The 15,669-nt window shown below is 38.1% G+C and overlaps 1 protein-coding gene across 1 annotated transcript in view; it reads left to right on the forward strand.

Moving 5' to 3' along the window:
• The window catches only part of rev3l (REV3 like, DNA directed polymerase zeta catalytic subunit), a 47,381-nt gene that overhangs the window by 29,554 nt on the left and 2,158 nt on the right, over nt 1-15,669 (forward strand). The window contains exons 15-31 of the mRNA XM_007259896.3: nt 94-182; nt 1,740-1,859; nt 1,965-2,157; nt 3,716-3,827; nt 5,161-5,276; nt 6,675-6,793; nt 7,858-7,976; nt 8,069-8,210; nt 8,494-8,738; nt 8,892-9,000; nt 9,630-9,836; nt 10,167-10,276; nt 10,418-10,532; nt 11,063-11,200; nt 12,314-12,504; nt 13,803-14,049; nt 14,931-15,149. Coding sequence (XP_007259958.3) covers nt 94-182; nt 1,740-1,859; nt 1,965-2,157; nt 3,716-3,827; nt 5,161-5,276; nt 6,675-6,793; nt 7,858-7,976; nt 8,069-8,210; nt 8,494-8,738; nt 8,892-9,000; nt 9,630-9,836; nt 10,167-10,276; nt 10,418-10,532; nt 11,063-11,200; nt 12,314-12,504; nt 13,803-14,049; nt 14,931-15,149 — 2,591 coding nt within the window. The remainder of the gene's footprint in view (nt 1-93; nt 183-1,739; nt 1,860-1,964; nt 2,158-3,715; nt 3,828-5,160; nt 5,277-6,674; nt 6,794-7,857; nt 7,977-8,068; nt 8,211-8,493; nt 8,739-8,891; nt 9,001-9,629; nt 9,837-10,166; nt 10,277-10,417; nt 10,533-11,062; nt 11,201-12,313; nt 12,505-13,802; nt 14,050-14,930; nt 15,150-15,669) is intronic.

The following is a 15,669-nucleotide window of genomic DNA, read 5'->3' on the forward strand; positions in this document are numbered from 1 at the left end:
ACAATTCAGACTGGTGCTAAAAGATTGATGTAAATCCTTTTCGTTAAGAAGAACAAATTTATTGACACATGCATGTATTTATTTGATTTGCAGATGTGGAGCCAAAGTCTAGAAGAGCTCAGCACAGGAGAAACAGCAACACTGATGCATTACGGAGGGTGCTGCTGACCACACAGATGAAGGTCTAGTCAAACAAAAAAAATCTCTTATTACTGATTCTGCATATATTTTTACGTATAGGATTTCACTGCAGCAGTTCAAGTCTGAAACTGTAAATTGAATTGAATTGAATGTGAATGGAATTGTAGACTGAATGTTTTCTGAATCCAGCTCTTGTCAATCCAGAGCTGTGGATGGTTTATGTGCTTTCAGACACATCACGTATCTGACATGCACAGACATATATTCTCATCATAAGATCATTAGTGAGCTCCATTTAGGAGGGAGCCGCCTAATTAGTCTCTGGCTTTAAAGGCATCTTTCTCAGTTGGCAGCATTTTACACAAAAAATGAACCTTGGCAGAAATCACATTTGGAAGATTTTTTGAAACCATATGTCATAACGTCCAGCATTCAGAACCAGGAGTGCCTATAAACTATGAGGTATAAACTGTGATAGTCTATATTACCTATATATTATAAATGGTCTGTACACTTTTAGTATAAACAATAATATTTTTTGCCTCCGAATCATTTGATTTTGAGTATCTGCCAATACAGTGTCCTGATCCGATACTTTGACAGTGCAGGAAAAAAAAGAAAGAATACATTCCCTTAAGGTTTTATTTTTATAAATATTTAATTATTATTTAAACAACAGTATTAAAACATAGACTGCTGCACAAACTTAACATGTACTAAATAGCCATATTAATGGGTTCCATTAAAACATGCATCTTTTCTTAAATAAACAAATTTAAATATCAGGAATAAATATGTTTAAATAAGTTAGAAACAACGTTAACATGCATTTTACAAAATTATAGTTTCAAATATTTGCGCCCACTCTCCGATTCCCACGAATGTGTAGTGTTTACAGCATGGACGTTTGCACAATGTAACAATACCTTTTTGATATTGATCAGTGATCTGAATATTTTCAACCAGAATCCAATTCTTCCAATTACTTGATCGGCTTGGGGTCATAACTAACTATTAGTAAAATTTATTAATAAATAATGATTAATAAAAGATTAATAAATCTACATACATTTTTTTTAATTATGGACCAACAAGCATGTTAAGCTGGCTAGGGAAATCACTAGAATGTTGGCTTAACTAAGATTAGCTTTAGGCAGATTGTGTTAAAGCTAAAGCTAAATATGTAAAGTGTATCATATGTGTCTTCTAGCAAAATCAACAAACAAAAAAACGAGCAATATATAAGCTCAATTAAAGCAAGGTAAACAGAAAAAATGGATAAAGATGAGCAAAAAAAATGCACATTTTTCGTATATGCGTCTCTTTCTACCATGGTTTTTCAGCTAAATTTCAGCCTCCATCGTTAAACAGCATTGTTATTTAAAAAATAAAGGCAAATGGTCTGCTACTTAAAATGTGATCAAAATAATGTACATTAGAAAAGCTGACTGATGCCTACTTTGCCAGATCTCTCCCAAGTAAAATGCATCACATGTCTGGCCTCATCTGTTAGCACTGTGCCTGTGTTCTATCTACAGGCAGAATGCTCTCGTTGTGTAAATTATGTTAACGTTCTTCTTCTCCTTCGTCTCCTATAGAATCAGTTTATGAATGTATCCAAGAGGGACAGTTCTCAGATTGAGGGTCCGTCCATTTGCAACTCTTATGGTTTTAAAGTCAGCATGCAGAACCTGCAGGAGGCTAAAGCGCTTCATGAGGTAAGAAAAAAAAATCTTTATGCTAAAATAAATTGTGTGTTCGTAAAAATGACTTTTTTTTCTTTGCTGAGATGTGATTTTATCTCTTCTGCTGTTTTTCCGCAGGTCCAGCATCTGACAGTGATGACTATGGAGCTGCACGCTCGGACTCGCCGTGACCTGGAGCCTGACCCTGAGTTTGACCCCATATGTGCCTTATTCTACTGCCTCAGCTCAGACAGCACACTGCCCGACTCCGACAGCATGCAGTTCACAGGAGCCGTCATCATCGACAAGGACTGCCACTCTGCAGGACAAGGTCAGACGCAACATATCATCATTAAATAAATTTATTTTGGATCGTAGTAATTAATGGATGGGTTTGAGCTTTGTATTCTGATTGTTTTGCTAATGAAATACTAATTCATATTAGGCAAACTGGTCTTTTCACAGAGTGGAAGTAGTAATAGGTTTTTGTACACACCACAAGTAAGTTTTTTGTTTTGTTTGCAGTATGTTAAATTAAGCAAATAAAAAGCACTTACACTGTTAAAAATGGGAATGTGGCTTATTGATACTTAAAAAAAAAATCAAAAACACATTCTTTAAATAGAAAAGCCCCCCATCAACCCCATATTAACAAAGAAAATGCCTTTGGTTGTTCAGTCAAATTGACTGTAGCTATAGTAACATGCAAATATTGGTTACTGCAGGTTAAAATATATGGAAGATTCTGCAATATCAGAAAATTATTGAAGCAAATGTCACACTAGAGCTGGGAGGTTAATCAAATTAATTTGATTAATTGAAAAGCAGTCTTAATGCAATTTTTAAAATAAGATTATTAAGATTGCATATATATCTTTACATATAGAAGCTGCCAGAATGAATCTCAGTAGATAGTCAATTTCTGTCAGAAACATGTAAAAAATAAAATAAAGTAATAATGCTTTATTTTCATATTTTGCACTTTTCATAAACTGAAATGCAAGGAGGTTATGTTTGCACTGACTTTAAAATAGAGACATAGAAACTGCAAGTAAGGTTGAAGGGGCTGCTTAATATTCGTTAAAAAAATTGTAGTAGTTTTAATGAAATATAAAGAATATATATATACATATATATATAAAATGTAAAGGAAACAATAGTCAATTGTCAACAAAGGATACAAACAGTTTGTATATCACTGTAAATGGTGCTGTCTCTTTACAAATAAAAAAAACTTTGTTGTTATGTACAAACTAAAAAATCTTAATTTGAGAATTTCTCATATATTCAAAGAATATCAAGATTTTTTTTTACAATACCGCCCAGCCCTACATCCTACCATCTGTTAAAAAATGTTTTAAAAAAATATAAAAATGAAAAGAGAATGGCTTTTACAGCAGAATGATGATTTAAATTCTTTTAACTACCTCAGTAGGTGCAAGCTGAAGGGTTTGCCATGGCCCTCACAATCCCTTCATTTTAATTCTGTGTATAGATCTTGAAGGAGCATTACAGCAAGACAACCGAAGACTCTCTCAGAACCAGAGGTCTTTTGTGAAAAAAAAAATCTTCAAACAAGGACTGAAAGCTGAGAGACTCTTAGCTGCTACAAAAGGTGTTTACAAGCTGTGATATTTGCCATAAGGGTTGTTAGAAAGTATTGAGCGTACCGAGCACACAGACTTTCTCATCTTGCGTTTTTATTGTTAGAAAAGCAAATAATCTTACCTTTCCAACAGCCCAACCAGCAGTATAGTTTCAGATACCTTCATAGACTCCTGATCACAGGGTTTGTACAGTTAGGCATTAGCAAATTAGCAAATGTATTCATTTGTAGACAAATGAAAGAAGGGTTGTTCATTTTTATCTCCACTGCCTGTATTGTTTAGGTTCAAGGAGCACAGCACCCCTGCTGGTCAGGTCTGGTGTTGCGGGGCTCCAGGTTAGTTATGCTGCTGAGGAAAAGGAGCTGTTTGAAGAAGTCTGCAACATCATGAGGAGGTAAGTTGGCTTTTAGTGCATTACATATGTAAGAGTTTCAGATGATCCTGATGTGCTTTAAATTTAAAGATGCATTGAAACTATTTCCACCATTTTCAGCCGAGTATGAGTACAGGTACACACCGAGAATTAAGCAGTCTACTTAGAATTAAGCAGTCAGCAGTATTATGTAATAGTGTATTTGTTAGTGTAACATCAGTTTGTCTGATTTTGCTATTTATAGGTTTATGTTTGCGTAAAATGTTGTTTTATTCTATAAACTACAGACATTTCTCTCAAATTCCAAATAATAATAGTCATTTAGAGCATTAATTTGCAGAAAATGGGAAATGGCTGAAATAACAAAAAAGAGGCAGAGATTTCCAACCTCGAATAATGCAAAGATAAACAAGTTCATATTCATAAAGTTTTAATTCAGAAATCAATATTTGATGGAAGTCATCCAGTTTGATGGCTTGTAATCATCCATCTTCCTCTTCATTGTATTCCAGAGGTTTTCAATTTGGTAAAATCAAAGAAACTCATCATTTCTTAAGTGGTCTCTTATTTTTATCCAGAGCTGTATATAATTCAGACTTGAGGGATGTGTTTTCGTTATGTCTGTTCACTGTAAGGTGCACTAGGTATCCGATGTTGGTTTTGGGACATGGTTGATGGGTATGAAGATGAGTACATTAGCATATTACCTTTTTTAAGCATTAGCTTATTTAAAATGTTTCAGTTAAACTGATAATCTTTTAGTGGGGTTCGACTTAAAACTGCTCATCATCCATCTTACTCTCCACTACTGATTACATCCAAGCTTACATGAACTCTAACTGCTTCCATTACTGCCACTGCTATACTTCTGAATATATAAAACCTATGTGGATGTATAAAGACTTTTTAAAAATTATTTAGAGGCCATTTGACCAGTGGTAGGATGGTCCCACCTTGAATGTGAGTCTTGGTCCTCCCAGGGTTTCTTCTTCCTCCTCCTGCAGCTCTGAGGGAGTTTTCCCTTGCCTCCGCGCTCCCTGGGGGTTCTGTATTCTGTGTTCTGTATTTTCTATGTTTAATGTTTTGCCTGATTCTTTGTCCTGTGATCATGTTTCAGTAAAGCTGCTTTAAGACAACACCAGTTGTAAAAAGCGCTATACACATAAATTTCATTTGATTTGATTTGAAAACATTTTTTTCTTGAGTTATTTTGGATTTATTGTGTATATAAAGGTATGTTAAAACATATAATAATAATAATGCATAAATTGAACTGTAAACACTTACACAGCATGTTAACACACACATTGAAAACTTACTGACATACTCACTCCTCTTGGCTTCTTCTCTGTAGGTATGACCCGGACATCCTGGTGGGATACGAGGTGCAGATGCGTTCGTGGGGGTACCTGCTGCAGCGGGCTTCAGCACTGGGAGTGGATCTGTGCCAACAGCTCTCTCGAGTGCCAGGTATGACTACACTTCCTGTAGTGTGTAAGCGTGTGGATCTGGCATTGGGTTAAAATTCCTTTTTGAGTAAAAAGTTCAGTGAGTTGAAGATTAATTGATCTTAAAAAGACAAAGTTAAGGAATTTTATTTAACTTTTTTCATTCTCCTAAGTTTTCACTCTGTATTATATTCAATCTGAAAGGCCAGTTACCCAATCCATATTCATATGAACCCATATCACCAATGCTCCTGACACCAGGAGGGTAAAGACTAGCACATGCCTCCTCCCATACACGTGAAGTCAGACTCCAGCTCTTGTTAATCTGTCACTGTTAATCTGTTAATCTGATGCAGCATCACTAGCATCCTCAGGCTCCAGATGCAACAGTTAACAGATGCCTGTGCTAAAATTGTCACATTAGGGCTGCGTCCAAAAAAAACCAAAAAGTTGTTTTTTCCTACCGATTCTCCTCTTCTCCTCCATGACTGGAAACTGATTTAGTGATTTAATTTTACCATCTGTCTGAATACTGAACAAGACAAAAGAAGCCACTTAAAATCCTCCCTGAAACATCTTCCAGCAGAGGATACACCGAAGTATACCACCCAGGAGTGGTATTTATTTGTTTATTTAATGAATTGTAATACAATGTGTAACAATAACACAATCACAAAACTTACATATGATGACTTCTTATGAGCAAATTAAAATAAATAAATAAAATAAATAAAACACAAGGCTTCTACTTTTATCTGGTGATTCAAACAATTTTAGAAATTAAGCTAAAGAAGCAGTTCATCTTCTACTCACTGAACGATTCGCGATAACTTGCGATCATTTGACCAGAGGTGCAGACAAATAAAATATAATTGAACAGGATTAATATATATTGCCTTTTTCAAAATGAACAACACTTTACAGACCAGAAAAAAGCCACACACATTGATGGTCAACAGGCAAGAGTGTTCCCCAGACCAAGATGGAGTGTTTATGAGCAGGGCATAATGTATGCTCACACACAGTATATTAATAAAATATGTAATAAATGCCAACAAAAACACCTAACAAATGTGATTAATTAAAATTTGCAGGCTGCCCTGCTTGCGTAATGTCTTGAGTGAACTGCTAGACTCCCTGTCTACATATTAAAAGGCACACAGCGCCACCTTGTGTATTGAAGTAGTAACTGTTCAGGTGTTTGCTGCTAAGACTACATGTGGGAAAATCCAGCTGTAAATGCAGCAAAAAAAAACAATGAATAATACAGTTAAATTCCTTTTACCACCATCAGCCTCATCACCTCATACCACGTATTAAGCTCAGAACTAAACATAATGATTCTGCAGCCTAATCATCAGGTGATAAAATGTATTGCAGTGTTTTATGTGTAATATAGTAAAGTCTTTCTTCACTGTAGGAGATGCAAAGGAGAACCGCTTCACTGCAGACAAGGATGAGTACGGCGCCGACACCATGAGCGAGATACACATTGTTGGACGCATCACCATCAACCTTTGGAGGATCATGAAGACAGAGGTACAATTAGAGACAGAAACGGTCTGAAAACTAGAAACTTAACTGGAATTAAATGCTATTTTTTTTTCTTTGTATTAAAAGCTAAGGACTGATTTATATATATATATGGAAAATAAATAAGAGAGTACTTCAGTTTCTGAATCAGTTTGTCTGATTTTGCTATTTATAAGTAGATGTTTAAGAAAAATAAATATTATTGTTTTATTCTATAAACTACGGACAACATTTCTCCCAAATTCCAAATAATAATAGTCATTTAGAGCATTTATTTGCAGAAAATGAGAAATGGCTGAAATAACAAACAAGATGCAGAGCTTTCAGACCTCAAATAATGCAAAAAAAAAAAAAAACAAGTTCATGTTTATAAGGTTCAACAATATATTTGGTGGAATAACCCTGGTTTTAAATCACATTTTTCATGTATCTTGGCATGTTCTCCACCAGTCTTACACATTGCTTTTGCATAACTTTATGCCACAGGGTTTTCAATTTGGTAAAATAAAAAAAAAACTTCTTATTTTAAGTGTTTTTTTTTTGTTTGTTTTTACACTTATACACTTATTATTTATTTAAATGCATTCTAAAAGAATGTATTATTGGCAGATTATACCTGAAGTCTGTGAAATCCAGCATTTTCCACTCAAAATAGTGAGTGGTACTCTCTTGTGAAACCTCTGCAGGTGTTTAATTAAAAAGGTTAGATTGTACATACAGTACAATATACACAGTATATATTTTTGCTCTTCTAATAAGAAGTGTTGTAATCAATTTCAGCCTCAGAATGTGGTGTTAGGCGCAATACCAAAAATAATATATATATATATATATATATATATATATATATATATATATATATATATATATATATATATATATATATATATATATATATATATTTGTTAATTTAATATAAAAAAAACAATAATAATAATAATATTGGAAGAATGTATCAATATTGGCATTTATGTATCAGACCTAGTGAATCAAATTTTTTTAAATGTAAATCAACCCATGACTACTGAAATATGCACTTCATTCCCTTTTTATGTGTGTTCATTCTGCAGGCTGCGCTGAATAACTACAGCTTTGAGAATGTGGCATTTCACCTTTTGCACCAGCGCTTCCCCTTGTACAGCCCGCGCACACTTTCTGACTGGTTTGACCACAAAACACACCTGTACAGGTGAGACACTGTAGCCATTATAAGAACAATAAATTCAGGTACCAGTATATAAAACAGTCTGTTGATTTATACCTTGTGTGTGTGTGTGTCAGGTGGAAGGTGGTGGATCACTATGTGAGTAGAGTGTGTGGAGTGGTTCAGCTCCTTCGGCAACAGGACATTGTTGGGCGCACCAGTGAGTTTGCACGTGTGTTCGGGATCCAGTTCTACCACGTGCTGACTAGAGGATCCCAGGTATAAACACACAGTACTTAACATTAGCCTCACAGCTGTAGTGCTAATTTGTGGAAAACACATTCATTACTTGTTCACCTCGTTCGCCTTGTAGCTCCACATTTCCATTACTTATTATCTACAGTAGCTTTGTAGCTACAGTGCTAATTAGTGGGGTGTCTATTTTCACTAGTTGTAAGCTACGTTATCGTTTTAACTTCAGTTAAAAACTTTGAGCACCAGGAATCACTTGTCTGAATGTGTACTTTATTCTCTCTCTCTGTCTCTCTCTTTCTCTCCAAAGTACCGTGTGGAGTCAATGATGTTGCGAGTCGCTAAGCCGATGAACTACATCCCCGTGACTCCGAGCACACAGCAACGAGCCCAGCAGAGGGCACCGCAGTGCATCCCACTCGTCATGGAGCCGGAGTCCCGCTTCTATAGCAACTCTGTGGTGGTGCTGGACTTCCAGTCTCTGTATCCCTCCATTGTCATTGCCTACAACTACTGCTTTTCCACCTGCCTCGGACACGTGGAGAGCCTCGGAACGTAAGCAGCCCCACATTTTACTTCATTAGTATTCATTTTTACTTAGCTGTGTGTATCTGTGTCCTTATTCCTTTAATATATTCTTTCTTTCTTCTTTATTATCTCTCTCTCCCTATTTCTCTCTCTCTCTCTCTCTCTTTCTCTCTCTCACAGGTCGGATGAGTTTCGGTTTGGTTGTACGTCTCTCCGTGTTCCTCCTGATCTCTTGTATCAACTTCGTAATGACATCACTGTGTCCCCTAATGGAATCGCATTTGTTAAGGTAATTAGTTAATTAGTTAAACATTTGATTTCTTAAAAATTAACCGTTGTAAATTCCCCAAATATCCCATTCAGACAACAATTGTCAACAGTAAAATAGCATCGTATTTAAATTGTAATTTAATTCTGTTGAAAATATCAGTTTTAAAAGTTGTTAAATAGGGATTCGAGTGATCCAGCAATCTAAGGCACTGCCACTATGATCAGGAGATTGCTGTTCAAGATTGCTGTTCGAATCCCGTTTATGTAACTTGCCGTCAGCTACCGGACCCCTGAGAGAGCACAATTGGCTTTGCTCTATCAGAACCGAGTCGCTGCGCTTTCCTCCGAGTGCGCTGTGATGCTACTCTGCAATGCTGCATCAGCAGCAGTTCAAAAAGAGGCGCTGGATGACTTCACGTGTATCAGAGGAGGCATGTGCTAGTTTTCACCCTCCTGGTGTGTTAGAGCATTACTAGTGATAGGGGGTTGGGTAATTGGCCATGTAAATTGGGGAGAAAATGGGGAAAATTAGAAATAAAAAAGAGAATAAAATGTTGGTGACAGTAAATGAATATATTTAAATGTAATTTACTTCTAATTATTAGTGTGTAATTATATGATTGGTGTATGTGTATGTATGTGCTTTAGGCGTCGGTGCGTAAGGGTGTTTTGCCGCGGATGTTGGAGGAGATCCTGCAGACGCGTTTCATGGTAAAGGGGGTGATGAAATCGTATCGGGATGATAAAGCTCTGCACCGGCTGCTGGACGCTCGCCAGCTTGGACTCAAACTCATCGCTAACGTCACCTTTGGCTACACCTCTGCTAACTTCTCTGGCCGCATGCCCAGTGTGGAGGTGAGCACCTCGGAATGCTAAAGCACTAACATTAGGGTAATAAATTAGAGATAAATTAATTAGATAAATATTTGTGTTTATGATATAGCAGAATATTTGTGTATGGATGGATATAAGTGTGTGGGAATTTATGTTTATGTTTGGGTAAAGTTATAGTTGGGAAGTTGTGGAATTGTTTTATCTATAGTTGTTTTTTTCATGACAAAACTGTTCTTTATTGCTGTAATCAGATTCTGTTTACCATCAGTATCAGAATTCTACTTCTCATGCTGTAGATGTTTGTAGGTTTTTGAGTTGAGCTAAGTCTGAGTGTGTGTTTTTGTTTTGTAGGTCGGCGACAGTATTGTACACAAAGCAAGAGAAACGCTGGAGAGGGCGATCAAACTGGTGAACGAAACGAAAAAGTGGGGAGCGCGAGTAGTGTACGGTGACACAGACAGGTGCTCACACTCATATTTAAATTTTTTAAATTTCTACTTCTACAAAGAATTTTTTTGCATTAAGACTCAAGCATTGAGAACAAAATAGATTTAATTGATGGAGAAGCATAAGGGATCATTCTGTCTTTCTCTCTTTGTCAGTATGTTTGTGCTGTTGAAGGGAGCTACTAAAGAGCAAGCGTTTAAGATTGGACATGAAATCGCTGAAGCTGTGACGGCCACCAACCCCAAACCGATCAAGCTCAAGTTTGAGAAGGTAAAACCTGAATCCTTTTAGCTGCTCAGTGATTTGAATTACTGAGATCAATAACTGATAACATTTTACACAAACGACATCATTTATAATAATCGCTGTATTGGAGACACTGCCTTAGCATTCACTTTTATTCAAGGTACCTCTCTGCTTGGGAAGCAGTTTTGCCCAAATGGGAAGTTATAAAGGGAGGCATTGTGTTGGGGACACTTTCTGAGCCATAATACATTATTATCACGGTCACTGTTCCTATGTAAAGTGTCTGTGCATAAGCCTGAGCGTGTAAAGGCAGTAACACCCTTCTTTTTCTGTGAGGTTCGAAACAAATTCTGAAATGCATGTTCACAATCATAAACCAACCAAAAAAAATCATACAGAAACCAGTGTTACTAAACAAGGAAATGGGTTATAATAAATGTACCTTTCTTTTATATTAAACTGCTGACCTGTCCAGCACATACGCTGACCCAGCCAGCACTCGCACTAACCCTGAGTAATGTGTGTGTGTGTGTGTGTGTGTGTGTGTGGTGCAGGTGTATCTCCCATGTGTTCTGCAGACTAAGAAGCGCTATGTGGGTTATATGTATGAGACTGTGGATCAGAAGGATCCTGTGTTCGACGCTAAAGGCATTGAGACTGTGCGGAGAGACGGCTGCCCCGCTGTTGCCAAGGTAACCAGCTTCCATAGCTTCTGTATGTTTGTGTGTGTGTGGTCGTGTGTATGTGTGTGTGTCAATGCCAGTGTGTGTCAGAGCACTCGCATGTGCACAAGTGTGTCTCTCTGGTTTTACCCCAGAGGTCACGGTGCGGTGACCACACTCAAACAGCTGTCAATCACAGCAGCGTATCTGTGCTCCCTGGTAGAATGAACACACATAAAATAAGTTGTGTGTTTGTGTAAAAGCAGTGCTTATACATTGAAATATTGAACTTTTATTTCAATAATAATAGTCATCCTGGCCCCTGTCACAGATGTTTTGTTGTTGTTGAATTTGTGAAGTTAAAGGAACAATCAGTAATACATTTAAGTCAGCGTGTGAAATTGCTACTGGACAATGTCCACTATATCGGTCATTACTATGCTAGTGGTGGTGGTAATGATGGTAAATTACCCAGATATGGTTTGCAAACCTTACTGAAGCGCACTGATTACCTGTTCAGCAGAAACATAGCCAGCTCATCCGTTTCCATGGCGTGCTGTTGTCTATACCTGGCAACCCTGGAAATGGAAATGAGACTTGGTGAATGGTGGTGGGCAGGTTCAGAGACTACAACCCACACAGATTTCTGTGCCGTACCACACAGTTCAAATAACAAAGAACAAACTGACTGAAACTCTGCTGAAACGAGCTGCCAGTGCTTAAACTTAGTATGTTTCTTTAATAGCTTATGATACATCCTGATCATGGTTACTACAGAAAATATAATCTAATCTACAATAGAACCTTCACAAAAAAGCTTTACAAGTTTAGCCCCACCTGTGTAGCTTTCCACTGTTTTGCCACAACCTAGAATAGATTAGCGCCACCCATTTAGCCTCAGACTTTGAGAACCAGCCTATGTAAAGTGCTTTTTAAGTGTGAAGAGAGTCAGAGGAGAGCTCATTTACATGTAAGTGTATATATAGTTTCTCTACAAAAATGCTATACCTGGAGCTCAGGGGGAAATACACTGTTTAAACATCTAGAGAATATTCTGTTTGTTTTCTCAGTTCTGTTTTTCTGTTGCCATTGTAACTTTTTCATCAATAAATGAAAAAAAAAAGTGTGTATATGTGTGTTTAGATCTTGGAGCGGTCAGTAAAACTGCTGTTTGAGACGCGGGACATCAGCCTGGTGAAGCAGTATGTTCAGCGGCAGTGCGTCAAGGTACTGGAGGCTAAAGCTAGCATGCAGGACCTGACCTTCGCTAAAGAATACAGAGGCAGCGGCTCCTACAGGCCGGGAGCGTGCATACCAGCGCTGGAGCTAACCAGGTACGAACCGAGTTAAACTGAACCCTCAGATTCCCTCAGTCCCACCCCTTACATCAAAACATATACAGCTCTGGAAAAATACGTGACCACTTAAAAATGATTATCACAAGCCATCAAACCAAGCTGAACTGCTTGAATTTCTGCACCAGGAGTGGCATAAAGTTATTCAAAAGCAGTGTGTAAGACTGGTGGAGGAGAACATGCCAAGATGCATTAAAACTGTTATTTAAAACCAGGGTTATTCGACCAAATATTTATTTCTGAACTCTTAAAACTTTATGAATATGATCTTGTTTTCTTTGCATTATTTGAGGTCTGAAAGCTCTGCCTTTTTTGTTATTTCAGCCATTTCTCATTTTCTGCAAATAAATGCTCTAAATGACAATATTTCTATTTGGAATTTGGGAAAAATTTTGTTTAGTTTAGTTTATACCATATAACAACCATGTTTATTTTACCCAAACATAAACCTATAAATAGCAAAATCAGAGAAACTGATTCAGAAACTGAAGTGGTCTCTTACTTTTTTCCAGAGCTGTATAATTCAGGGTGTCAACCAAGAAATGTTTGGAGATTCTTTACGTCCAATCATCTGCGTCTCACGCTACCAGAGACACACTGCTGCTGCTGCAGCTCAGCCAATCAGTTCTCCCTCCTGCCCCGCCTCTAAACCCATACATCACTCAAATTTGAGCTAAAGGTGGAGTCAGCAAAAATCAGGGGTTTTAGTGCCCCTGTAAAGCAACTCAACTAAATAATCTAGTTTAAAAAGAATTTTATATCTATATATGTCTGGAAAAAACACACACTTCCATTAATTCTTAAGTTGTGTTTTTATTGGAATATGTTTTATTTTACCTTAAAGGGTTTAGCAGTTACACTGTGGCACCTGTACAGCAGTAACTATCACAAACTGCTGCACCATTTAATGTGAAACAGGAAATTTGAACAAAAAGCATTTGTGTGCATGAGAGAAAGTATATGTATGTGTTTTTTTTTCCACTGTGCATACTGTACCTGACTGTTGCCTAGCAACACAGTAGTTATAATGTATGCAGAAATTTCCCACAGTGCAGCTGAAAGAGGGAATGCACACAGTGCGGCTGCAGGAACTGTGCTTCGGTTTAGAGTCAGATAAACTGTTGCATCACAAAATATGAAGAGGGCATCTGATGGGCTGATCTGCTGAGCACCATCCCTCTTTACCTCCCTGTCCCTGTTTTTCTTTCTTTTCAATCCTTTCAATTTATTTTTTTTTTTTGTTTGTTTGTTTTTTTTTCTTTTGTTTCTCTCTCCAGGAGGATGATGTCGTACGACCGAAGGTTAGAGCCGCGTGTCGGAGAGCGAGTGCCGTATGTTATTGTGTACGGTACTCCGGGGGTCCCTCTGATCCAGCTGGTACGGCGCCCCTTGGAGGTTCTGCAGGACCCCAGCCTGCGCCTAAACGCTACGTATTACATCACCAAGCAGATCCTGCCCCCAGTTGCCCGCATATTCAGCCTGATCGGAGTGGACGTGTTCAGCTGGTACCAGGAGCTGCCCAGGGTGAGGAATGCGTACCATGTACTGCCGTAGAGCCTGGTTCTAGGTCTCTTATGGACTGTAAGAAAATACTGAACACTGCAGTACAGCCACTTTATTAGAGAGCTAATCACTGTTAACTCCTTTTATATATCATTTTATTTCAATTCTTTTCCCATTTTCTCCCCAATTTTACAAGGCAAATTACCCAATCCATTAATTAGGACTCCCCTATCACAAGTGATGTCCCAACACCAGGAGGGTGAAGACTAGCACATGCCTCCTCCGATACATGTGAAGTCAGCAACCACTTCTTTTCGAGCTGCTGCTGATGTAGCATTGCTATGTAGCATTAGAGCGCACTCGGAGGAAAGCGCAGCGACTCGGTTTCGAAACATCAGCTCACAGACACCTTGTGCTGATCAACAGTACCTAGAGAGAGCAAGACCAATTGTGCTGTCAGGGCTCTGGTAGCTTATGGCAAGCTACATAAACAGGATTCATAGTGGCAGCGCTCAGAGACAATTCCTTTTCAGACATATTAACTAGAAAACAGTAACATCTCCAATGTTAGTGTCAGTGTTGTGCCGAAACTGGTGCACATTTCAGATACGGTCTTCTCTGTGATGGTTCTAAGATCACACCTTTCTCGTAAAAACATGAGACTGAAATTGAGTAAAAATTCACAACTGTATGGTAGGTGTTTCTGATAAAGTGGCCAGTGAGTATAAGTAAAAGTCAAGGTTTGCAGTCTTTCCTGGTCTATCACTGTGAAAGCTGTGAAAACACACTGGTGCCATCTGGTGGCTGTTTTTGTGTAGAACAGTATTTTTGTTTAAATATAACTGTATGTTTATAGAGACAGGTTTTATAGTTTGTTTGCTTTTGTTCTCTTTTTGTTCTAGATCCAGAAGTCCTCCTGTCCCTCAGGGGGCGCTGTAGGAGAGGAGGTGGGAAGGAAAGGCACCATCTCTCAGTATTTCACCACATTGCATTGCCCAGTGTGTGACGAGCTCACACAGCTGGGGGTGTGTGAGCGGTGTCGGGCGGAGCCTCAGCGCGTTGTCGTCACTCTCCAGCAGAACCTCAGGCAATGGGAGAGCCAGCAAGACCAACTGCTCAAGGTCAGAGGTCACACAGTTATATTAATGTTATCTTCATTGTCAGTGGGGGTCAAAGGTGTGAAAAGTATTCTCATTAGTGTTGTTGGGGCAGATTTGAATCGCCTTTCATCTTGAACGATCACCAATACCGATCTTGGGCGGGGACAAATGCTACATTAATTTCACATAATGGCAAACCTGGTACAGATTCCCCTAATTACGGCCCCCCACATTACGGCCTAAGCAAACTGTGGGAATTTACGCTAAGAGTAAATAAAGAGTAAAGTTTTTCTGACCAAAATAAACACTTTTCAGAAGAGAGGTATGTGTAAATATTTTTAAAACGTCAGAATTTTCATAAGATGCCAATACTGCAGGAATGTGTATCCCAACATCGGCCGCCTCACAGCCTGTTCTTCAGAGTCAACGTACTGCTTACAATAGCCCATATTTACTGTTAAGCTCCAGCTAGAGCTTAGATCGGCCCAAAAAATACAGCCCAACCCATAAACTGTTATTACAAGCTCGGGCCTGATTTAAA

This window comes from Astyanax mexicanus, chromosome 1, assembly GCF_023375975.1.
Source record: "Astyanax mexicanus isolate ESR-SI-001 chromosome 1, AstMex3_surface, whole genome shotgun sequence".
NCBI classification, from domain to species: Eukaryota; Metazoa; Chordata; class Actinopteri; order Characiformes; family Acestrorhamphidae; genus Astyanax; species Astyanax mexicanus.